Below are 26,520 nucleotides of genomic sequence, written 5' to 3' on the forward strand. Positions count from 1 at the left end.
TAAGTTATATTTTCAGATAATTGTTAGGTTTGTTTGTACAGTATTTTCTCCAAGGGCAAAAGCTTTTTTTTCTTACTTTTTTTTTTTAAAGCCATGGTTCAGCTGATGCAATGTAATTGTTATATTGGTGAGCCGTTCAAAAATGTTTCCATTTTGGAATCCACGTTCCCAACATCTCTATTATTTTAAGGCAAAGAACTTCATGTTTCCAGGAAAACTGAGCCCTCCCTTCCCCGTGGAACAGCACCATTCATTTTGAGGCCCAACTTTTGAGAGAGACCTAAATCAACATTAGGGCCCATTCTTTAGACCCATCGTCCCTGATCCCGGAAGCATACATCATGTATGGCCTGGACCTCAGAGCACCATAAAGACACCAAAACTTTCTCTTTAGCATGACTACAAATTAACCATGACAGCATATCTAATCTCCAACTGTGAGGTCTTTAAGGTAGAATGTTACTTCTAGCACTGCTTAAAGATTGCGGTCTAAGAAAGCTGCTTTTAATCAATTTCATAAGACTTGTGCATCGGAACATATCGCATTCAAAAGGTTTTAAAATTGAATTTTGTTCCTTATGGCGGACAGTTAGCAGAGTAGCCACCGACAGACACGTAAGTCAACAGCAAGAAATGGTGGTATTGCAATAAACCTGCACCCTATACAGAAATACTAACCAGTTAAAGGTTCTAAAGTGGTTACAAATGTCTCTTGTGCTAATATCCTCTTAGCTACCGTAGGCCCTATGCTCACTTCGGTGATTATGCACTGCAACAATTTAATGTGATCTCAATCTAGTTATTTAACCAATGTTTCTAAACATATATGATTAATTTCTGTAGGAATAATGTGCACCAAGGCAAAAGACCGAATTGGAATTAATATCCTACTGGCCCATCTTTAGAGTTAAGAATATAACTGTGCCGTTTTATCTTTAACACTTCTAGGAAACCTCTGTACCAATAAAACGGGTAGAGTACCCTGGTTTAAATAGCACCCATATTCTGGCACCATGATTTCGACCTATGTCACATGAATATAGTTGATTGTGATGGGACGTTGCTAAATCAATCGGAATGCATTTATAGTGGTTTGTAAGTTCATATGTTTTACTGTTTTATTTTGTGCAGTTTGCTGACAGAAGCGGACGCTGGGCACAGTGAGTTTACAGATGAAGTGTATCAGAATGAGAGCAGATATCCAGGGGGAGAATGGAAGCAAGCAAATGAAACTTTCACTGATGCTGTGAGTTGTATACCTACATTTAAAATATATTTTCTTTTCTTATAATATAATATTTCCTTCAGATGTAGAAACAGGAGAATGTGTTGTATACAAATTCTGTTAGGCCTAGATATCAAGCTAGCATTGTTAAAACCATGATTATCCAGATTATGCTCTTGCCTCAGATAGTGAACCATCTTGGGAAATGGTAGGAAACATCAAACCTTTCCCAGCACCCCGGGCTGCAGAAACAGTTAAGTAGCCTTGGCTTCTGATTTTGATCTCCAGCTGAAGAGCTTTGCCTTTCAGTGATTGAACTGAATAGCAAACTGTTCTTTTGCCCATATTCACAGTGGATGCCTGCCACCGTCTCCCATCCAACATCAGTCGCTTTCATAAAAGAGAAAATTCAAGTATGTAACCTTTAAATCACACAGGACCTGTTAGGTTACTGACCATATGATGTTTTGTTACTTTCTTGGTTCTAGAATGGAGAAAAAGCAGCTCCCCCAAATGAAATTGATTGTCCACTTGGTTGGATTTGGGAAGATGATGCCTGGATATACGATATAAATCGAGCTGTGGATGAAAAAGGTAATACAGTTTATTGATCAATTGTAAAGAGGCATTCACTGTAAGTAACGGCTTTCGAAAGGATGAAGCTGAGCTTTTTTCAAGTGTATGGGAGAACCATGCTAAAAGATTAAATGAAACCATCTAGAAACAAATAAAAATGAAAAGATTTTATATTTTAATTGTGAAGCTATTTTTGGAAAACATCTTATTTTAAACACAAATTTAGAGGTGCACCAACCAAAAATGTAAATGCACTACAAAAGTCCAATCAAATTGTTAACTGTTCCATATTTTCTTTATATTGGCTTTCTAGTCTGTCATGAAGTTTCATGACAAACATTACAGCCAAAAACAAAGCCAACGCATTTCGTTTACCACTGTGAACAAAATCAGGGCATCCACATTTATTTTAGATAGTAAACCAGTTGTTCAGGGTCATCAATATGTACTCCCACATTCTTGGATGACTCATCAGCGTTAGAGGTCCCAGTTACATTTCAACCACTTGCCCACTCTTATTGCAAGTCAGGCAGGCCACAATGGTTACCTAAATCTGGGTTAAAATCACATGCACATCTGCCAATAGCAAGAAATGGGCTATGGGAGCCTGTGGGGTTTGGCACACACGCCCAATGTCAAATAGCCAAATTGGTGGGGTTACTAAGACCACACCTTCTGGTGAAGTGCAGTCCTATTGGCACCAACCACACAGGCCTTTAAGAGTCCCAGGCCGGAAGGGGACACTTGAGGGGAAACTATAGGGGCAACAAAGGCAGGGGTAGCGGTGACTAAGGAGGCACTGAGATTAAGAGATTTCAACACAAGCTTGATGGAAATCTCCCAATTACTGATATCTGCTAGGCACTTACCCGGTTAACACCGCACACTTTCAGAAAGCATTATTGTGTGGACATACTAGCAGGTCAACATTCTATGGTTGGCCAAAATTGCGAAGGGCCTTATTTCAAACTTCTGCTCTATTCCCCCACAAGCCATAGCTGGGAGGGAACTGCTTTGTAGTTGATGTAAAGCATGTGTATCTAAAGCCAGACATGCTTCAAACAGAAAATGTAACTTGCCCTGTAAGCATTTAGTCCTGGCGTGCAGTGCTGTAGATTCACTTGCAACCTTCCTCCTCCCCGAATTCATGCTTAACACAACTTCTAACTCACTATGTTCTCTGGTGTTTATTAGTAGCCCCAAGACATCCCTTGTGTCAAGGCTGTAGGAATAAGGCATACAATAATAAATGCTTGTGTTCCTGGGAAAGAGCCACACATGCTTGGTCCCTGCTGCCATGCAAATGTCGATCTCCCCAATGTGTCTTTCCATGAGTCAATTTTCTTTTTCTTTTCTTCGCCGGTGAAGACAAACTTGAACACTAAGTTCTGGACTTAATCAGTACCTAATTCTTCTATTTTGTAGTGCTGGTACCTCTATGCAAACATTTGTTTTTACTTTTTTTATATGGTGTATGAGCCAAGGTGCCATTTGTCCAACATGACTGCTTAGTACTTTTTCACTGAGACCGTCACTTATGTTTGGAGGGTACGCTGTAGGCTCCTGATGTGGTTCGGGATTTATTGAGCTTCATGAGACCTGTTTGTAAATACCAGCAGCTGAATTCTGTATCAGATAGCCACCTCAATAACTGTGCATAGAAAATGACCTTAGTCTAAACCTATCGAAGCAAATAATAGAAAGCAATCCTTTAAGATTCAGAGCTGAAAAAAGTGGGGGTAATCCTCATGTTTTCCGTAGATTATGCAATTCAGATTTGTCCATCCACTTCCACAATTAAAGATCACATAGTGAAACTTCGGCTAACTACTATTGCTAGGTGTTAAGCCTATGGTAAAGGGGGAATCTGGTCACTTTGAAATCGAGCATTGTTCCACAATGCTACCGGTATGTTTCTAAAAAGTTTAAGAATATTGCAGTGGCTTAATGAAAATTAATGGGGTTCCCTGTAGAATGTGTTTTGGGCCCCCTGAGTTCTCCATTTCTTAGATATTCACTGCCCATAGGCTCAAAAGGGACTGCCTGAATGGTTGCCCCCCTCTCTCCACCCCAAACTGCAGGGACTGCAGCGGTCTGAATTACTTCCCTGTAATATATTAACCTAACCATTTTGCATTTCTAAATGGGGGCAAGTAGTCAGAACGAACGTACAATTGTCTTTTATAGGATGGGAATATGGAATAACTATTCCTCCGGACAATAACCCAAAGTCTTGGGTGGCAGCTGAAAAAATGTATCACACACACAGACGAAGAAGATTAGTCCGAAAACGAAGAAAGGACGCCACAGTTGGTCAGGCTACTAAGGTAAGAAGTCTGTTGCTTTCAATTTCCAAGTTACAAACATCTGTATTCCTCTTGTGATGGCTCTGCAAGTGATCTATTGATCACAACTTGGCAGTGCGGTTATATTGATTGTTCGTGTTTCTTACCCTGAAATGCACCCTGAGGGTCGAAGTAGGTGTGACTGACACTGTAAGGTCAAAATTAATATTCTAACCTCCAGCTTTAGAATATCTGGGGAAAGAGCAACTGTCCCCCAAATGTCCTTGGAGGCTTATTTTGTATAGCAACTTCTTTATACATTCCTGAAGCATTTTTATGAATGGTTGAAAAGTAATAATTTTGAATGACAGTGCTGATATGAGGGCGCAGCTCAGGGCAAAAAAATAGGAATGCCGGTTAGATTGGAGTCTGAATGTTTCATACATGTTTGACAGGTATTACGTTGAGCTGTTGAAGAAAAGATGTCAATAATACACTATTTGTGATCAGTTTGCTCCCTAATGTCCTGCAGCAAAAGTAGCTATCAAACCTCTGAAATAGGAGACAGTATGGTAGAAAAATGGCATTTAGACCTTTTTTACCTTGTAATGTTGTCGTGAGATTTCACTTTTTCAATTTATTTTAAAGATCATTTTTGCAAATTATAAAACCAAGATTATCGTGGTTTTGAAGTAAGAGCATGCATACCAATGTGGTGTTACATAAGTGTTTTTCCTACCACCTTTTTTCTTGAAATTCCGGAGAGCGTTGTATTTTAATTACATACATGTATAACCCACTAGTTACTCTCTTACTGGTTACTTTCCTTTACTTGGAAACCTGTTACATAGACATTTTAAAAATCCATGCAGAAATGAGTTGATGCTACATATATCCCAATAATAGATGGGCTTTGGTTGTTTATTAATTCAGATAATGTAAATATTTAGATTTTTGTTCCTCCATTACGTTTATAGCCCACCAGGCACCGGAGCTAGTTGCTGCCCTCACAAATCCCTTTTGTTAACAAGTGAGAGAGACGACGAGCGGTCATCTGCCCTTTTATTTAACCCCTCGGCCAAGCAAAAGACATGGAACTAAACAAATTGTCAAAAATTGAGTATCAAAAGACTGCATGGATCCAGACCGTCACATGGGAAGGACAACCGGGACTCTTTGCCCCAGGCCCATGCTCCTGTTACATGTATTACCATAATTCAAAGCAGCCCTCTGATGACCTTTGTGGCTCAGCTAATGCTGCAACAATAATGTGTTGCCTACTGTAGTTTCCCTTTCCTCAGCATATTTGTTTCCTAAAATTACTTGTCTCAACTTTGATGCAAAATCAGTAGAAAACCCTGCAAAGGTTTTGGCCTCCAGCCCCATCAACGCTTCTGGCATGTGTGAAATGTATAACCTATAAGAAAACTACAGCATTGTATTGCATTTGATGGCAATACTGTATGATGGCCATCATACTATTCAAATGGAAAAAAACTGAGCAAATCGCAGTGAACTGAGAGAGGCAAAATTGCTTATGAAAAATGTATTTCCAAGTAAGGTAAAAAGTGCATTAAAGACTCATCTATGAGATAGCGCCAATGTTCGGGCACATCTTTGTCTCTTAACCTTGCCTCGATGCTCAAGCAGCACTGTTTTGTTACCCAGGAATTCACTGCAGAAAATAGTAACTAGTCATAGCCCAGGCTTAAACTAGCCACTTCTTCCCAGCAGCAAAACATCTCTAATTCTATGATACAATCCTGCTGGCCGAACTGTGATTGCTGAAGGCCAAAGGTAATTGTTGTGATACAACCAATTGCAGGGAGCCCAGTAGATGAGTTTAGATGTGAGCTGCATCTGATATTGAGCTGTGTAGCAGTGGTGAGAGTGCGAAAGACAGTGGCGTAGTGTGGAGGAGGGGGCAAAGCGGCGATTGCCCCAGGCGCAAAAGTCTTAAGGGTGGAAAAGTTAAAAACAAAAAGAATTTGTACTTCTAATTTTTGTTCTTCTAAAAGTTTGCGCCAGGAAGTGCTAACGATCCATAGGTTAGGGCGCGCAATACTTACCTTGCCCATCTGATCAGGGTTAGCTACTATGCACCAACTAACAGAAGGATCTTAATGTGCAAAAAATAAAATAACTAAGAATATTCAAATAAAAAGTACTAATTGTAAGTGAGAAGGAATGCCAAACGAGAGTAACTAATGGGATTGTTCCTTCAGAACATCTTATGTAGATAAGAACTATAATTCTATGTGCTGTTCCTACTTCTAGACCTACTCTAGCTCTTATCATATTATGGGGGTGTAATAAATTAGAGTATTGGTTGAAGAGGTAAGAACCCACTTCAGATAATCACAATCCTTGTCAGGGTGAACAACTAATGTCCGTAAACAAACCTGTGCTGAGCCTTCCGGTAGCTTAGCACGAAGTAGCAGCAACGTGTACCTTATTTATGCAGTAGTCAAATAGTAATAAAGTGAAAATGCAACACAAGAAAAATCCCAAACCAGTTTAGAAAATCAGAAAATATTTTAATATATAAAATGCTATCAAAATGACACATCCAATAAGCTGAACAGAAGATATTAATTTTGAAAGTTTGAATTGAAAATGGGGCCAAAAAAACCAAAGTGGGTACCACTGTTAACTTGTTGGGCTAGACGGGTCAAAGTCAAAAGTTAAGGTTCAGCGGGTGTCAGATACAGGGCCCAGGTTCATCCAGGTGGAAAGTTTTCCTACTGACTTAAAACGTTTGTGAACAAAATGTGCCCATTAATAAGTCATTGGCGGGGCAAGCTGGACCTGAAGCGGAGCTCGATGTCCGTGGGTTGGGTTTTCTCTGGGGCCGTCGACTAAGGCAGGAAAGCTCCTATAGGGCAAATTCCAAAGTATGTACCCTTGAAGGCATCTGTCTCGTTGAAGTCCTATATGTTTGGATTTCCCTCAGTGCAGCAACCTGGCAACTTGAAGCCGACCAGCTACTCAATGTCGACGGTGGCAAGTTTGATGGTGATCCTGGTCTTCAGTGGTTCTCCAGGCAAACCATTAAGTCCCACTTCTTGCAGTTTGAGGTCAGGAGATGATAAACTCTAACACCAGCCAAGGTTACAGGACCTGGTGGCACCATGTAGGGGTTAAGACTCACTCCAAAAGAGGCGGTTGTTGGCAGAGAGGCCTCTGGAACTTGCCGTATCCCTGTAGGTCAAACAGATTTTCAGCCAACTGACCCTTGGGGTCACTATTGGGGTTCTGGGTTCAAAGCAAGTAGGGCCAGCCTTCCATCAGGTTCTTTAGACAGCAAGGCAGTCCTTCATTTGATTATTCACAAGTCCAGGAGTGTTCTGAGGGTGAAGGGCAAATCCTTAGTCATGTGCTGAGACAGCCCTGGTCATTTCGGCCCCTCCTTCTGTTTTTGGAGCCAGCCCGACTAGAAAGACAAAGGGGGGGGCAAGCCTAGGTGTGAGCTTCATCTGCTAGTGATAAGAGAAGCATCTTTTGAAGCTCTGTGAGGGGCTGAGCAAAGTCCCAAGGCCAGCCTGTCAAGGGAAGTGCCCCTCCTCACACCCAGAACCCTTTGCCCACTGTCTAGGAGCAATACCCATCTGACCACAGGGAAGCCATCAGGGGTCAGATGACAGCTGGACACCGATTGGAAAGCCTTTTGGCTTTTAAAATTAAATTGACAAATGTTTTAAAGTGTAATTTCCAAAATAATTATAAAATCATCAAGTTGAGTTTTTAATTGATATTAAAATAAGTCCTTGAACCATTTTTCTGGCTCCTCCCAAACTGGATTTAGCACATATAACATGCAGTAGTGTTAACCACGGAGAGCCTGCCGTGCCACTGTGAAAATGACTGGAGATTTTTCACTGCCTGGACATGTAAAAAATAAATATATACTTTCTACTTTTTAAGTACCATGTACCCTGCCGTATGGGCATTTAGGGCCTACCGTAGAAGGGACTTATAAGTATTAAAAATTAAGGTTTAGGTCTGGCAAAAGGTTTATTTTTCCATGTCGAAATGCAGGTTAAGACTGCACACCCAGGCTTAAGTGGCAGGCCTGGAGAAATGCTGCACAGTGGTACTTTACTAAATGGTACAATGAGTGCTGCAACCCTCTAGTATATAATTTACATGCTTGTGTACATATAGTACCTTATACCAGGGACCAAGAGTAAATAAGATGTGCAAATTATGTTTATTTCACTTTTACCATGTTTAAAAAGGAGGGCACAAACACTTTACCATTGGTTGGCAGGGGCAAAGTACAGTGTTATATGGCCAAGAAAAACTGGTTGAACAATAGAATGCAAATCTGAGGGAAGACCATGCAAAAGATGGTCATTTGCAACACAGGGCACATTCAAACTCAGAGTAAATTTAGGTAACATTCACAAAATCACAGTTCTGCATTTATTTTCCCTACTATAACAAGCTATGTGTGTTTACATTAAATGTAATTGCCACTAATTGCCAACAAACTGACACTTCTATACTAGTCTACATCCACATTACTGTTGCAAAAGATGAAAGTCCACAGCAAGTAGGAATGGCAAAGTTGCATTTTAGGCTATATTGCCACAACCTCTCTGACTCAGCCACTCTCACTGCCCCTTTCTCCTGTTTTCACACCCGCTACCTCTCCAGACACGCACATTACTCATATCTCCCTTTTTTCTCCATCTCTCCCTCTTGTCTTCCCTTTCTCTCAACACACACAAGTTCATACACCCTTTCTGTCACTTTCTTTTATTGTGTTTCTCCTTGTGTCTTTTTAAAGACCAGGAAGGCAGAGCTGCTTCTTCATTGCCAGATTGCTTACAAGACCTTGCTCAATAGTTCTTCTGTCAGCAATAGTCAGAATAGTTGGATTGTACAATGGCTTTGCAGTAGTTTGAATCCAGTAGTTACCAATGGACAGCCAGCCAATGCTCTCTCCCTATACAATTTATTGTTGATTAGTTCTACACTTTAGTCCTGTTTTGGTGGATTTAAATTTCAGGTGTGCAAGGCAGAAAACTAAGTCACTGCTGACCCAAATGCTCAGTTTGGTTTAGAGAAATTACAAGCCTTCCCCTTTTAAGCCTGTAGAACATTTTAAAATACCAAATATTTGTGGAGACAAACATTGAATCAACAATGTGGAAGAGTGTTCCCTGTTTTTATCTGGACCAGCATCACCATTCAAAAAACATAAAAGGCTCTCTTGGCTTTTCCTTCACAAACAAGACAAGGTCACACCGCCATTAAGTTTCATAGAGGCTCTAGCTGGTGTTGGTATAGAGTACTCATTCCTGTCTGCTCAGGTCAGATCCAGGCAGATACGGGCTAGGGCCAGTTAAACTCTAGAGTTGCTGGCAGGCCAGGCTTCGCTTGCATGAAGTGTGAGACTGTTGATGCACGCTTCAAAATGCTGAGCTGGAATGAAAATTGCCCCGCGCAGAAACTCTGTTCTCCTGACTTGTGCAATTTTATATCAGCCTTCCCTTTTTTATTATTTTCAAGAAATCTGGGCTATCAGTGCTGTTCACTTTCAAGGTTACACCACGTTTGTAATGCCTTCCTCAAAGGGGACCTGAGGCAAACCTTCAGGGAAATAGATCATTTGGGTGTGTACCACGCTGACCTGTATTATAAGGGAACCATATGGACATTCAGCAATTACAGATATATTTTAATACTTACATGATACCAATGTTTAACATCTATAGTAGACAAACAGAGAATGGAGAAGAGCACATAGTTCTGCACTGCCTTGATACCATTATCAAATCCTCACCTGAAGCTCCAACAACTAAAGGGAAAACAGCACTTGCCTTAGCAGATGACTTTGACGTTACCTTTTAACTTCCAAATGATTATAGATCAGTCACAGAAAAAGAGAATCAGGCAGGAGATGTATTTTGGTGTACAGGAGAGGGATATTTAGTATTGCACACGCAGAGGGTGGCATAAGGGCGTCTATTGGCATAACCATTTCAGACGCTACCAGACATTACATCTTTGCCAATGGCCCACAACAGAGCATTATAGACTACACCATGACTGATCGTCCTAGCTGGCACTTAGTCTTTGACATGATGGTGATAGTGCGTAGAAAGGGATCATCATCTGTTAGTTGTCCATCTGTCATCTCAAGCTTTCATCTTGTTGACTGGGACACTTGTATTACAGAGAAACATACGATATCCAATAGGAAAATAAATAATGTGGGAACAGGTTCAGTTCGAATCCATCTATCAATATGAATAATGACATAATAGCTAATGTTTTGGTCTTACCATTTCTGCCATTGTTTGACACCCCTCCCCTTGCAAAGCCTGAAAGTACAGACCTACTGTGAATCAGTTGACCCCCAGATTTTAAAAAAAACACCCCTGGTTTTACACAAAGACTGTAGATATGAAAAAGGATTCCTACTTATGGATCTAGGAAACAATGATGAAGGAGTAATAGTATATAGCAAAGTGCTGGAGCGAGGATTTGGTTTAAATTAAAGTATTGCGTTGTACCATCATCCGGGCTAATCCCCACTTTCTGGGTCTCCTGGGTGTAATGGATCTTTAGTGTGATTTTCAGAGAAGATTAGGAGCTGTACATCACAAATATTAATCACAATCACTAATCTATTTTCACTCAATAATGAGTTAAATGGTTTTGTTAATCAAATCTTTTTATAGTTAATTTTATTTGGCATATCACAAGTTAAATTCGTATTAATCTTACATCAATAAATCACAGATATATAAAACAAAATTTGATTAATCAAATTTAATAAATGGATTAAAGGGTGTTTCATAAAGGAAAGAATGCGTATTGTAGGACTCAGGAGAGCAAAGGATTCGGAACCCATATAGGGTGCTAGTTTCAGAGAGAATGAGAGGAAAGCATAAAGCTTCAGCATTAAAGTCAGTTATAGAAAGTAAATCGATAAAGCAGAACTTCCATAAAGAGATGTTAAAGAAACTCTGTAGACTCTCAAGCAACATGGCATAAAGGGCCTAGTCTGGGTAAAAGGGTCTGAACTGAACAAGTGTCTGGAAAAGAGTGTGGGGAAGAGTGGATAAAAAAACCTACTCTTGAACACTAACACATTTTGAGAATGTAAGGGCTTCAGTCTTCATCCTTCACCTAGCCAATCATCTTTCGATTCTCTCCAGGAAACAGGATCACTCCTATTCTTCTCACAGGAATACAATAGTCCACAGACAGCAATGTTAGGGTGGCAACTAATTTGTAACGATTTTAAGTTCATGTGGGTCAGTGTGTCATTCATGTTCTCTTCCCCACATTTAAACTTCATTTCTAACCTTCAAATGTCAAGTTTCTAAAATCAAGTTTCAAACAATGGTCCATGTAGAGGTTTAAACCTCACTATAATGAAATGAAAAGAAAACATTTAGAAAAGAAAATCATTAATATCCTTTAAGAATGTTGCATCTTCAAATATGAACTCTCCATTAAAAGACTAATTTCTAGCCATTCTTAACAGTGATCTTTTGTGTAAATTGATTTTTTTTTTTGAAAACATATGAAAACATTACTGAAATTGTTATTTATTAGAAAAACGTGTTCATGGAAAGGTCAGGAATTAAACTTTATTTGCATAGTCAGTGTTAGTTAGATGAGCACATCAAGCAATGTTGATTTAGCCACTTGAGGCCTGGTACTAGTAAATGTGACTGCTTACTGCATATATACATTTTTTTAAAGCATTATTTTCATTAAACCTTACACATTAATTCTGGAAATTATTACAAACGGTAAATTTTTCGATATTATTAAAAACACCTTCCTAAGAGGCCTATTAAACACTAAAAAGTGGCATAGGAGAGCTCTAGATGGGAGGTCTTTAAGAACGTTGCCATCTCAAGACGCTCACATGTTTATCATTCTATTGCCCACCGCAGGAAATATCCCACTGCAAATTAAGAAGTTCTACTTCATGTTTGCCATAACCTGCACACCTCCGTTCTTTTTCATCTTGGTCCCCCTGCTACTTTCAACATGGTGACTCACACTGTTCTCATTTGTAGGCTGTTTAAAATTTGGATCTGTGGTACTGTTCTTATCTGGTTTAAGTCCTATGTTTTTGGTTGGTTATTTTTAGTTTATAGGAAAATAATTGTTTTCTCTTCTCACCCTGTCCTTTATCAAAGGTAGGATTTCCTGCTTCTGTGACTAGAACCTCTCCTCCGATGTATTTCTGTTCCACCACTATGATATTGACATCTAGGGCTAGAAACTGTGGCGTTGTCTTTGACTCATCCTTGAACTTTTCATACAACTTTCTTTTGTTGTGAAGTCCTGTCATTTACAGCTTCATAACATCCTGAAAATCTAATCTTTTGTACTCTTAAACTTCTGCTTTATCCTTTAGTGTGAAATAAATGATGTTCTGCTTTATATGTTGGGCTCCCAAAATATCGGTCTCTCACTAATTCAGATTACTCTGAATTCCTGCATCTGCCTCTTTTTACCCTCCATTATTGCAACATAGCTGTCCATATCTTGCTCACCTTTGTTGGCTGCCTCTTTCATCCCATTCCCATTTCAGATTCCACTATCTTTGACCATTTTCAGGTGTCTGCATCCTATTGCTACACTGTAACAGTTCTTTAATCTCTTGGTACAACTATTTCCCTTTGCTGTGGTTATCATTTTTTTCTTTCTGATTCTTAACCTCCTTCTGCTCCTTCACACTTTCAATCACACACACGTCTTGCTCTTCAGCTTTGGAATGATCCGCTATTTCCTTCTGCTGAGCTCATAATCTATCTTTAGGAAACTGCTGAAAGGTCCCCTTTTAGCTACAGCTAATTGAGTGGAACCTTGTTGTGCATTATTGGTTTTATTCTTGAAAAAATGTACTGCTTTTGTGGTTTATATTAGGTGCCTTGGTTACATGTGCTTTAAGAATCTAATAAATTACCACAATGTATTCTATTGGCAGCTTTGCTTGGTCTTTATCGTGGTGAACCCGAGGTTAAGCAACCAGTTTAGAGTTTTGCAGGAGTCTTGAAATTGCTGTTAATCCAACAGTGTTCCTCAAAGCTCAATATCTGGCATGGGCATGATGGCATTAAAGATGCCTATGTAGCATGAGTCTTACCGATCTGCCCTTTTTGTGTGGTATCAATGAGTGACTTAAACAATATGCCAAGGGAAAATCTGTTGCTATAAATAGTGCTGCCATGGATTCGTCATTGTGCTTTCAGGCATTCAAGATTATTTTACAAATCTCATCTGCGGTATGTGAATTATGAAGAAAGTGGAGGGAGACAGATTCCATATCATGAATGATTTTGCTCATTTACGGATTTTCATCATTTCCTTGCAGGAAGCCATGTCTCTTGAAGACCGTGAAGGATGGGAATATGCCTCTCTGATTGGCTGGAAGTTCCATTTGAAAGAGCGCAGTTCGGATAATTACCGCCGCAGACGGTGGCGAAGAAAAATGTCTCCTTCTGAAAGCCTTGGTTCTGCAGCTATTTTTAAATTGGAAGGTGCTCTAGTAAGTACTATGGAGAAACCCTTTATTCATGGTATTCCAAATCACAATGCTTGGGTCGTATGGAAGACCAAATGTGCTGCTTACTGTTATCGCTACAATTAAACCATTGGTCTTGAGACTCACATACATTTGTTTGTGAAATTCAGCCGCTTCAAAACATACTTTGCATATTCCAGTCCATGCCAAAAATCGGATGAGTATGAACTCCCTACATAGTGCTCAATAGTGTAAGCAAAAGTGGCTCTTGCATAACAAACTGCTTTCATGACTGTGAGAAAATACTCCTTATCTAGAAGTGCATTACTGTACAAGAAATCGAGCAAAGATGTTTGCATGGTGTGCAGAATAAACATCAAGTAGACCTGAGGTGGTTAGCTTCTACTATCCATCAGTGTACAGGATTTGAAATCCAAAGTAGCAGAAGACCTATAGGCGTGGGATACGTCTGATGTGTGGGTATGACAAAATCATAGACTTGTGACATCTAGAACAGTATCATGGCTGATACAGAAATCATCCCTACTCAGCCTTTTGTGAATTCTATAAATTAAGGTGTATAGCACAAAATACTGATCCTCTTGCCCAAGGGGCCCCCACATTTGCTTTTTATGGAATGTTAGACCAGCTCAATAATTAAGTTTTTAATGGGTCACACTGATATAGTTGTTTGGACAATAGAAACCAGTGACTTGCAACAAGTTTTGGTCGGCATTCCTTCTTAATCAGGTTACCTAGAATAACCAGCATGTACAGAGTGCAAGTGATCCTGTGTCCTTTGATGTTTTTTCTGGTGGGAATGAGTATGTACTATGTAGTCATAAAACTTCCTTTGAGGTTAGGACACAATAAAATCTACTAGCAAAATTGAAAACGTTTACTGTACTCAATCATCCATAAAAAACATCAGGGAGTACCCGAACAATGCTCAACATGAATGTGTATGTTGATGTTCTGAGTGTGTGACCACAGATAATGAAAGTGAGTTAAAAAGCAGTTTATATGGATAAGAAAAAATGAGTGGCTGTGTGTGTTGAAGGGTTCACTGAAAAGATTGGGATTGGTCAGTACCTACTGTTAGTTTGAGAGAGAGGGTTTCCTTGGACCATTAAGATCATCAGAGAGTAGCACTTCTTAAGCAGTGATTAAGGAATGGAGTTAGTTTGTGACGGTGTACTCAAATTACCTTCTATTGTAAAGGCACTGCCTTGAAGTCGTTTTGAGAACTACTATTGGGTGTAACATTGCAGCAGAGGTTCAGGTTACCTGATAATGGTTAACGATGACTTCAACAGAGATGAAAGAATTTTTAGACCCAGAGGCATTTAACATTGAAAATCTGCTCTCCGTTACATTATCTGGTGACCAACATTGTTGTGGAGCATGTGTAAATAATCTGGCTTTGGCTACAGCTACAGAGTGAAACTAAACTGTGAATGAAAGTGCTGAGGAAGATGATTTAAATTCACTTGGTATAGAAAGGCTTATCAGATTTGCAGTGTGAAATCGCAAACAAAAAACCAAATATACATAGTTTTGTAGGAAAGCTGAGAAGAACAGTAGGGGATAAGAATCAGTTTAACAGCAAAGAATAAGCAGAAGTCTGTTCAGATTAGTTTTCGTGTGATAAATGCACCACAGGAGTTGAAGATAGTCATTGAGTTCAAATGTATAAGGGCAGAAGAAAGATCTTCTAAACATCTTGGTACAGAAGGATGATCAACAATGAAAGTTGAAAGTATGCTAAGGCTTTGCAAGGACATGACAAAACTGGAGCAATGGAGATCAGTTGGGGGGGTGGGGGGGGGTAGTTAAACCTACTCGGGGAAGTGTGAAAATGTATGAGAGGCTGGCTCATCTGAAATACTTGTACACCATATGTTTACCAGGTAAACTGCTGTTTTTGCTTTTCATTAACTGGGGCCTTGAGGGCTAGCAATTTGCAGATGGGGCAAGGCCTTTTCTTCAAATGTCAGGCTGCTCTTCCTTTTAACAGCTTCTATAAAAACTTGCAGAATATGTACATTCAGCCTTCCTGTTTCTTTCAACATATCAAATTACTGTGTGGGAGCACAAGAACCATTGATGCAGAAACTCTTGACTTTTTGGTAAAAGTTGGTCACTTACAAGTTCATATTTGTGAAGAGTTCTGCTTCTGTGTGACCTTGAAGATGACCCTCTACTTCTGTACAATCCTACTCTCTGAAATGTGGTGCTTGAGTGGAGTCTAGGGTTCACATCTTCCTCTTTTGAGTGAACTTCAAAGATTCTCTGTTATAGCCTTCGGGCCAGTCATAGCGGGCTCTACCGGCCATTAAAGGCCTGCTCCAGCATTAGAGGCCCGCTCCAGCATTAAAGGCGCAAGCTGAAGGTGAGGATCTTCAACAAGGGAGCTGGCCTTCAATGGCTGGTAGAGCCCGCTACAGAGGGCTCTAAGGGTATTGGAACATTCCACCCCTAGAGGGCTGTATGTTCTGTTTTGTTAAAGGCCTCCCGGACCCCTGGATCCGTGAGGCCTTTGTTCACAGCTGTTGCTGTGAGCAAACATTTGAATGTTGATGCTCTAGGCTTCTACTGGCCATTAGAAGACCGGAGCACACTATATTGTTTTGAATGGAGCACACAACATTCCAATGTTCTAATATGGAATGGGAACTTGAGTAGTGAGGACAGGACACATAAAGGCTACTATTCAATGCTGACAAGTGATGAATGAATGTACTATTCCTCTCCATTTCCATGATCATTTCCATGCTCTCGTTAGGAGGTGTGAGATCATTAAGTAGCTAATACCCCATAAAAAAAAGCGCACATGAGACTTGATGCCCTAATTTTCCACCCAATAGTACCCTATTTTCCACAAATTATTTAACTACAAATTGGGACATTTTCATCAAATAAAAACGTATTTAAAGTTTTCTACTGCACCTCTCCTTTTTTAGCCACATGCTTAGCTTACATTTTCACTTCTGGAAGCACATAATGTCTTTATTGTTCCATTTAAATTTAGGGAGCAGATTCCGGTGATCAGGGTGAGAAGACCCAAGAAAAGGAGTCTGCTACTACTGTGTTTGGTGCCAATACTCCAATCGTTTCTTGCACCTTTGACAGTAAGTGTTTTCATTTTGCACTCAGCTACTATTTTAGGTCCCACTACCTACAGCTTATCTGTTAAAGAGCTCTTCTCATCGGTGCATCAAAAATAAGCATACAGAGAGAACTGGTCATCGGTCAATTTTCTTTAGTAAATGGTTTCCATGTTTTTTCTTGATTTGCCATTGTTTGGATGGACTCTCCGTCAAGGCCTTGTCATTTTGAAGATGACTACAAGGTTCAATCTGTCTTCCCGTTACATTCTGGTGTTGAGATTAAATAGACCTTTTGTTGAACTACAGATGCATCATTACATTTAGCTTGAAATTGAGACCCTGTGTGTGTTCTTTAATGTATTTACTTTGCTGCCACAATATTTTAGGTTTACGATCTTTTTATTGATATCAATAAATCAAAGGAGAAGAAGAACTGCCCATCTACATCCACCAGCCAGTGGTGATGCAAACCATTACGAGAATCCGTGAGGTAGGCAGGAACAGAACATGTCAAACAATTGAGAAAGGAGTGGGGTCAGAGGACAAGGGAACAGCATGGAAAAAGGAAGGGGGGGGCGGTACCCTGCGGAATGCGGACTCTGCTGACAGGGCCGGCTTTAGCTCTGGTGGCGCCCTGTGCGACAATGTTTGTTGGCGCCCCCCACGGACTCCCTTACTACCACCCTTTAACGGTGCCCCCTAAAGTCTCCATAAACACTCTCTCTCTGATGTATTTAGTTATATGGCGCCTCCTATACCAGTGTAGGGTGTCAGAGCACTTTAAATCACACACACATTACACATATGTGTGTATATCAGTGTATAGGAAATGTTACTTAAGCCAGAAGACTACAAGGTAAGTCACATGTCATCCATACTGATAAATAGTATATTTTAAGAGATCTTAGTCTGGAGAAGCACAGACTCAGAATTTAAAACATAACCCCGGGGGGGGGGGGGAGCTACATTTAATAATGGTTTTTCTTTTAACCAAAATTAACACTTTTTGAATAATTAAAGAGTGAGGAAAAAATAATAATGCTCTCATCTATACCTTGTCGATTCTTTGAAGTTCTTTGATGACAAATTAATATTAGCTCACTGTTCCATGTTAGGATCTTAACATTTACACTGATAGTAACAAAAGGATCTCACTGACCTATTAAAACTATGTGCACTTTGTAATCTGCATGGAACACATTCTTTGCAGCAGGCATATTAGCCCTCTGCCCTACTATAAAATAAGTTAAAACTTCCACTGGACAAAACTCCTTTTCTCTCCAGAAAGAACATTAATCACCGCACTTAACGTGACATTTTTATTGTCTGACAATTACCGGAGGCCAGCAATGCAGCAGCAGGTGCTTTTACCATTATAAAATACTTCCAGATACGGTGCCCCCTGGAAGAGTCAGCACCCGGTGCGGTGGCACCGGTCGCACCTATCTGCTGAAAGATATGGAGAAATGGCCGACCCCTGGGGGGGGGGGCGGAAATCTGTAGGAGAAGGTTGCTTCAGTTGGGTCAATCTAAGGATCTGCAAGTATAGCGGGTATGTTAATTCTATAAACTCCTCCGAGAGGTATATAATGCAGGGCTCACACATCTTGCCAACCTGGAGAAGGTTGTGTACTGCCACTTGCTTCTCCATTTCAAGATCCTTCCAAAGTTTATATAACCAGTCTAGGTGTTTGAGAACTATATCAGTGCCCCTTTTGGAGATAAAGACCTGTTTTGCGAATCCCAAAGCCAGTGTAATTGATCGACTTTTACACAACTTCAGGGGATAAGTCAAGGAGTTGGGAAGCTCTAAAAGAATATCGCTGGGGAAATTGGGGATATCTGTTTTGAACATGGGGTTCATTGCTCCTAGCACCTAGTCCCAAAAGGAAGTAAGTCTGGAGCAGTGCCATAGTATGTGCATGAGTGTACCTGTCTGCCTGCAGTGCCGCCAGCATGTGCTATCTTTATTCACGTTCCATTGAGCAACCCTGGCTGGGGTAAAGTACCAGTAGTGAGTAATCTTCAGGAACATTTCTTTGCTGGAGCTGCTGAGGGCAGAGGCTCAAGCTCGATGGAGACTATCGCTCCACTCCTGGACTGTAAAGGTGCACTCGCACTTCATCTTTCACCTATACTGCGCAGCTGATTCCAATGGCTTCAATGAGGTGATGAGGAAGGTATAGATAGATGTCAGAATCAGTTTGTCCGAAGAACAGGTCTGTGTCAGCCAGTGGCAGATGGCGATGTATTGCCAGTAAGCCATGGAGGGAAGCCAAACGCTGGTTGGATCTGTGGGAAATCCATGAGGCCATCTGCATCGAACAGTTTGCCCACGTGTTTACAGTTAGCCTCTTGCCAAGCTGTTAAGGCGGACCCACTTTGTCCCGGAGGAAAATCTGGATTTCCTAATATTAGCCTCTGCTGTGACAGATGGGTGCGTATAATCAAAGGGGGGACATCAGAGCTGGTTATTTATCGAGGTCCTGTTTCCATGCTCCAAGGCAAGTATATTAATATCAAAAAGGGGAAACAGTTCCTCTCTATGGGCCTATGTAGAGAGTTACAATGACTTACTACACTATTAAAGATGGTATCTGGGGGGATCTGCAAATCCAGATCGTAATGCCCTCACACACCTGTTAGGGTGTCATGCTTCATCATTGGGCGCTCCTCGTCGGACCGGCGCTGCAATGTCCGACGGGCCTGGTGGCATCTTTATCGGAGATCTTTTGATCTGGGAACGCCGTATGGTGAGTGAGGTGTGTGGGGCTATAGGAGAAACATTGTTTGGTGAAGGTGTAGATTGTGATTATTAAAAAAGGCCCCTAACCTTTTTGGTTCACTTTATTAAATGTTCAAGGATGGGACTTTGTTAAAAACAGTGAGGCTACGTGTGATAATTAAAGGTATTCAAGTAGCCATTGGTGGACTAAGTCAGGTCAACATGTTTCGTGTCAGGTGCTCCAAAGTAAAGCGACACTTCTTCAGGACCAGAATGATGTGACCGCTTAGTTAACAGTCACGGGAGGTGAGCTCCCTTTCTGAGAGATAGAATCCTCAATTTGGGGTTCTCATTAAGGCATTCTTCCTGTGTAGATAAGGCCAAAGAAGAAAAGAAAGGGATATGGATACCATCAGAACTCATGAGTGTGACCTATTCAGCTGAGACAAAAGACAGTATATCATCCAGACAAAAAACAGTATATCATCCAGACTGGGCCAAACAAGGCCGGTATCTATTAATAACAAAGGGATAATAAAAGAACTAACGCTAAGAGAACATTAAAAAAACATTTAAAAAAAAACATGGTATGAAAGGGTTCACAGCATGATATGGCTAAAGTGACGCAAATGCAGTGGGACCACCAAACAGTTAGGGGAGGAAACGTGGTCAGGGAGAAGGAATTACTCTTACCTCCTCAAGGTAGGATGTAGAGCCTCAGAGATGAGGGAAGACGACCCGACCAATTGAGCGGGTGTACTACATGACAGGGAGTAAAGGAGACATCAAGCCTACAACATGACACTGTCAGCGGAGAAATTGCCAAATAAAACATATATGTATATACTGAAACAGGAGGGAAAACTGTTAAATAGTTCGTTTCTAGTATGTATCAACATTAAACAATGAACAAAAATTATTTGAACAAAAACTTTATCAACAAGTGCTCCCATCAGGACATACTGATGTGTCGATTCTAGAGGGTTACTTTGGAGATAACGTGCGTGATTGCAATACTTGTTCACCACAGGACAAGTCACGGAATCCCAAATACCCATAGTGCCACGTTCGTGCTTGCGGGAGCGTGAGTGGGAAAACCGAAGCGGAGGTATCTCAAGGTCCAGTGAGGGAGGGGTAATGTGCCGTGAGTGTAATGCGGGTCCCGCTGGGGATCGACTATACGTGTCGTGCCGGCGGGGTGAGATTACTAACCGTCCTGTTGATATAGACGGTCAGCGTATTCGAAATGCGAGAGGGGGTGGGCGTGATACCGGGGGAGTAATAGCAGACTCGCCGGGGACGGGCTAAAAGTGAAGGCACTGGTGTGCCGTGCCGGGGAAATAGTAAAGGTCTAATTGTGCTCGCAATATCCGAAGCCCGTAAATTAATGTGGGAACAGTGGATCTTGACGGGCTCACGTGATATTAGCAAGGAGAATGCACCGGCAGATGTAAGGTCTCAGGATATGAGGCCGTGAAGTTAGAGAAGTGGCGGGCCGACATGCTGCGGCTAAGGCTGCATGCAACTAGTGTCTCGGGGAGTGAAAGTGCGTGGGGGAGTCAGACTTACCCTGAAAAAGACGTGGGCTCGTCTTAGAACCTACTCGTCTCCATCTCACCTTGGTGTTACCGTAGGCGGTAGGGTCCAGGTTATGAAGTTTCACTCGGCGATCTAAATCTCGTGAGACTAGGCCGCCATTTTGTCACAATACGAGATGCCTGACCCTGAATGATATGTAAGGTTTTGATCACAGAGTTTGTTAACAAGCGGAAACTACTGCTAGAGGGCAGTTAGAGCAACATATTCTTTTGTGCACAGGGGTCCAGAGGGTCCTAATATAACCATGATAAATAGTTTGTAGACACCAAAGTTCTCCTCCCAATGGTTGTGTGGATTAAAAATTATAATCAGAGCAAATGTTCAAATGCACATCGTCGTGGAGTAGGAATTCACAGTTTTGCTGTGGTATTAACTTCTGTCCAAGGGATATCGTCGTTAAGACATTGTTTGTGTGTAGAAAGGCGGAAAATCCACCTTTGTTCAGTTTCGAAGAGTTTGTGACTGGACCAAGCAGGGTTATTTTCAAGTACTGTCCAGTGCAATTCGTTCGTTCCATGTTGGTTGGCAATGAAGTGGGTACTCATTTTTGTGGTGGTTCTCCCGCATCGTATATTACTCCGATGCTCCATGATCCTTGTTTTTACTGGACGTGTGGTCATGCCTATGTAGCGAAGGTTGCACGGGCACGTGATCATGTAGACACAGTTTCTAGAGTTGCAATTCGTGTGGTTTTTTTGGGTCCAAATTTTGCCTGCCTCTAGGGTGAGTTCTTTTGTTGCCTTAGTCAAGTTACATACTCCGCAATCTCCACATGGGTAGTGGCCCCTAACTGGTGTTGAACTCCAAAGGGTACCTTGAGCTGTTGTTTTAGTGGTTTTTGGGCGTGTGTGTACCAAGATGTCTCTGAGGTTACTTGTACGTTTATTAGCAAACCTTGGTTTCGGTAAAGATAAAGTACCTGTGGTCAGAATCTTCCAGTTTTTCGTGATGATTCTTTGTATTTTGTTGGATTCTGGTGTGTAAGTGGTAACACAGGTTATGATGTCATCCGTCTTCTTCATTCTTGGTTCTAACAATGCCTCTCGGTTGTTGTTGAGAGCTCTTTTGTTAGATTTATTGATGATGGTGGTGGGATAGTTGCGTGTCTTCAGATGGTTACTTAGGATGGAAGCCTCCTTTTTATAGTCACTGGTCTTATCACAGTTCCTGCGGAGGCGTAGGAACTGGCCAAAGGGGAGATTATCCCTGAGGGTCTTTGGGTGGTGACTTTCATACTGTAACAGACTATTCCGGTCCGTTGGTTTTCTGTAAGTATGGGTCGATAGGGTGCCATTGTGTAATGTGATTGTCAAGTCCAGGAAATGTATTTCGGTAGGAGAAACGGATCTGGTGAATTTCAAGTAAGGGTCCAAAGAATTCACCCAAGTGAAGAAGTTGTCACAAGTTTCTAGATCCCCTTTCCACATGATCAGGATGTCGTCAATATAACGCCTCCAAAGAATGATGTTGTTGGAATAGGTGTTGGTCTTTTCAACATTGAGGCGTTCAAATTCTGCGACGTAGAGGCATGCCAGGCTCGGCGCAAAGGTGCTGCCCATAGAAGTTCCTTGGGTCTGGTGGAAATATTGGTCTTTGAATATGAAGTAGTTCTCACACATGGCGATGGTGGCACATTCCATTATAAAAGAGACAGGGGTGTGTGATGTCCACTCTTCTTTCAGAAGGAGCTCTTCGATAACCCTCAGTGTCTCCATTTGGGGAATATTCGTGTAGAGAGCTTCTACATCCAGTGTCATCATGAGATCGATCTCTTCACTCATGGTAGTATCGGCCAGTAGATTGAGGACGTCCCTGCTGTCTTTCAGATATGAGGGTATCCGTTGGACCAATGGACGGAGGAAATGGTCACAAAATTTGCTGAGGGGTTCCAGTAGTGACCCTATGCCCGAGACTATAGGGCGACCGGACCTAGTGGTCAATCTATCCACTAGAGTACTCACTCCGACGGAAAAGAAAGTACTAAACAGAGGTCTGGGTTTTGTTCCCACACCACAACTGGATCGATTCCTTTTACATAAGGAACTTCATAACTTCTTTCGGAAGATACGACTGCGAGCGTACTTTCAAGACAAGCCATCCGAAGAAACTACGGATACAGGCCTGCGTCCCCCCTCAACGTTCACCCCACATGATGGCATCACCCCGAATGAGATTTTGACTTTCGAGCAAGCAGTAACAAAAGAAGTGGAGAATGTCATCAGACCAACACAGTTTAATAACCTTTCAATAGTCGAGAGGACAGCAGTGAAAGCCCTTAACGAAGACTCCACCATTACTATCAAAGCAGCAGACAAGGGAGGTGCGATCGTCATCATGGACACACCAGATTACGATCAGGAATGCCTACGAAAACTCTCCCAAGTCAAGTACTATACAAAGATTGATGGAGATCCGACAGGAAGGCTGATGACCAAGATCAAGTCCATCGTAGAATCAGCCGAAACACAAGGCTGGATTACCAGGAATGAAGCCCAATTTCTGGTGAACACTCAACCCAGAACTCCTGCCTTCTACACCTTACCCAAAATTCATAAGGGAGTTAATCCACCCCCCCGGTCGCCCTATAGTCTCGGGCATAGGGTCACTACTGGAACCCCTCAGCAAATTTTGTGACCATTTCCTCCGTCCATTGGTCCAACGGATACCCTCATATCTGAAAGACAGCAGGGACGTCCTCAATCTACTGGCCGATACTACCATGAGTGAAGAGATCAATCTCATGATGACACTGGATGTAGAAGCTCTCTACACGAATATTCCCCAAATGGAGACACTGAGGGTTATCGAAGAGCTCCTTCTGAAAGAAGAGTGGACATCACACACCCCTGTCTCTTTTATAATGGAATGTGCCACCATCGCCATGTGTGAGAACTACTTCATATTCAAAGACCAATATTTCCACCAGACCCAAGGAACTTCTATGGGCAGCACCTTTGCGCCGAGCCTGGCATGCCTCTACGTCGCAGAATTTGAATGCCTCAATGTTGAAAAGACCAACACCTATTCCAACAACATCATTCTTTGGAGGCGTTATATTGACGACATCCTGATCATGTGGAAAGGGGATCTAGAAACTTGTGACAACTTCTTCACTTGGGTGAATTCTTTGGACCCTTACTTGAAATTCACCAGATCCGTTTCTCCTACCGAAATACATTTCCTGGACTTGACAATCACATTACACAATGGCACCCTATCGACCCATACTTACAGAAAACCAACGGACCGGAATAGTCTGTTACAGTATGAAAGTCACCACCCAAAGACCCTCAGGGATAATCTCCCCTTTGGCCAGTTCCTACGCCTCCGCAGGAACTGTGATAAGACCAGTGACTATAAAAAGGAGGCTTCCATCCTAAGTAACCATCTGAAGACACGCAACTATCCCACCACCATCATCAATAAATCTAACAAAAGAGCTCTCAACAACAACCGAGAGGCATTGTTAGAACCAAGAATGAAGAAGACGGATGACATCATAACCTGTGTTACCACTTACACACCAGAATCCAACAAAATACAAAGAATCATCACGAAAAACTGGAAGATTCTGACCACAGGTACTTTATCTTTACCGAAACCAAGGTTTGCTAATAAACGTACAAGTAACCTCAGAGACATCTTGGTACACACACACGCCCAAAAACCACTAAAACAACAGCTCAAGGTACCCTTTGGAGTTCAACACCAGTTAGGGGCCACTACCCATGTGGAGATTGCGGAGTATGTAACTTGACTAAGGCAACAAAAGAACTCACCCTAGAGGCAGGCAAAATTTGGACCCAAAAAAACCACACGAATTGCAACTCTAGAAACTGTGTCTACATGATCACGTGCCCGTGCAACCTTCGCTACATAGGCATGACCACACGTCCAGTAAAAACAAGGATCATGGAGCATCGGAGTAATATACGATGCGGGAGAACCACCACAAAAATGAGTACCCACTTCATTGCCAACCAACATGGAACGAACGAATTGCACTGGACAGTACTTGAAAATAACCCTGCTTGGTCCAGTCACAAACTCTTCGAAACTGAACAAAGGTGGATTTTCCGCCTTTCTACACACAAACAAGGTCTTAACGACGATATCCCTTGGACAGAAGTTAATACCACAGCAAAACTGTGAATTCCTACTCCACGACGATGTGCATTTGAACATTTGCTCTGATTATAATTTTTAATCCACACAACCATTGGGAGGAGACCTTTGGTGTCTACAAACTATTTATCATGGTTATATTAGGACCCTCTGGACCCCTGTGCACAAAAGAATATGTTGCTCTAACTGCCCTCTAGCAGTAGTTTCCGCTTGTTAACAAACTCTGTGATCAAAACCTTACATATCATTCAGGGTCAGGCATCTCGTCTTGTGACAAAATGGCGGCCTAGTCTCACGAGATTTAGATCGCCGAGTGAAACTTCATAACCTGGACCCTACCGCCTACGGTAACACCAAGGTGAGATGGAGACGAGTAGGTTCTAAGACGAGCCCACGTCTTTTTCAGGGTAAGTCTGACTCCCCCACGCACTTTCACTCCCCGAGACACTAGTTGCATGCAGCCTTAGCCGCAGCATGTCGGCCCGCCACTTCTCTTTAACTTCACGGCCTCATATCCTGAGACCTTACATCTGCCGGTGCATTCTCCTTGCTAATATCACGTGAGCCCGTCAAGATCCACTGTTCCCACATTAATTTACGGGCTTCGGATATTGCGAGCACAATTAGACCTTTACTATTTCCCCGGCACGGCACACCAGTGCCTTCACTTTTAGCCCGTCCCCGGCGAGTCTGCTATTACTCCCCCGGTATCACGCCCACCCCCCTCTCGCATTTCGAATACGCTGACCGTCTATATCAACAGGACGGTTAGTAATCTCACCCCGCCGGCACGACACGTATAGTCGATCCCCAGCGGGACCCGCATTACACTCACGGCACATTACCCCTCCCTCACTGGACCTTGAGATACCTCCGCTTCGGTTTTCCCACTCACGCTCCCGCAAGCACGAACGTGGCACTATGGGTATTTGGGATTCCGTGACTTGTCCTGTGGTGAACAAGTATTGCAATCACGCACGTTATCTCCAAAGTAACCCTCTAGAATCGACACATCAGTATGTCCTGATGGGAGCACTTGTTGATAAAGTTTTTGTTCAAATAATTTTTGTTCATTGTTTAATGTTGATACATACTAGAAACGAACTATTTAACAGTTTTCCCTCCTGTTTCAGTATATACATATATGTTTTATTCGGCAATTTCTCCGCTGACAGTGTCATGTTGTAGGCTTGATGTCTCCTTTACTCCCTGTCATGTAGTACACCCGCTCAATTGGTCGGGTCGTCTTCCCTCATCTCTGAGGCTCTACATCCTACCTTGAGGAGGTAAGAGTAATTCCTTCTCCCTGACCACGTTTCCTCCCCTAACTGTTTGGTGGTCCCACTGCATTTGCGTCACTTTAGCCATATCAT

At 41.9% G+C, this 26,520-nt stretch overlaps 1 protein-coding gene across 5 annotated transcripts in view; it reads left to right on the forward strand.

Annotated features, from left to right (window-relative positions):
* Window positions 1–26,520, forward strand: part of MYOF (myoferlin) — a 591,005-nt gene that overhangs the window by 373,260 nt on the left and 191,225 nt on the right. For all 5 annotated transcript variants that reach the window (XM_085606131.1, XM_085606127.1, XM_085606128.1 and 2 more), the window contains 5 exons: window positions 1,132–1,246; window positions 1,714–1,819; window positions 3,989–4,128; window positions 13,439–13,612; window positions 16,620–16,719. In XM_085606131.1, the coding sequence (XP_085462257.1) occupies window positions 1,132–1,246; window positions 1,714–1,819; window positions 3,989–4,128; window positions 13,439–13,612; window positions 16,620–16,719 (635 nt within the window). The remainder of the gene's footprint in view (window positions 1–1,131; window positions 1,247–1,713; window positions 1,820–3,988; window positions 4,129–13,438; window positions 13,613–16,619; window positions 16,720–26,520) is intronic.

This window comes from Triturus cristatus, chromosome 1_2 (genome assembly GCF_964204655.1).
Source record: "Triturus cristatus chromosome 1_2, aTriCri1.1, whole genome shotgun sequence".
Taxonomy (NCBI): domain Eukaryota; kingdom Metazoa; phylum Chordata; class Amphibia; order Caudata; family Salamandridae; genus Triturus; species Triturus cristatus.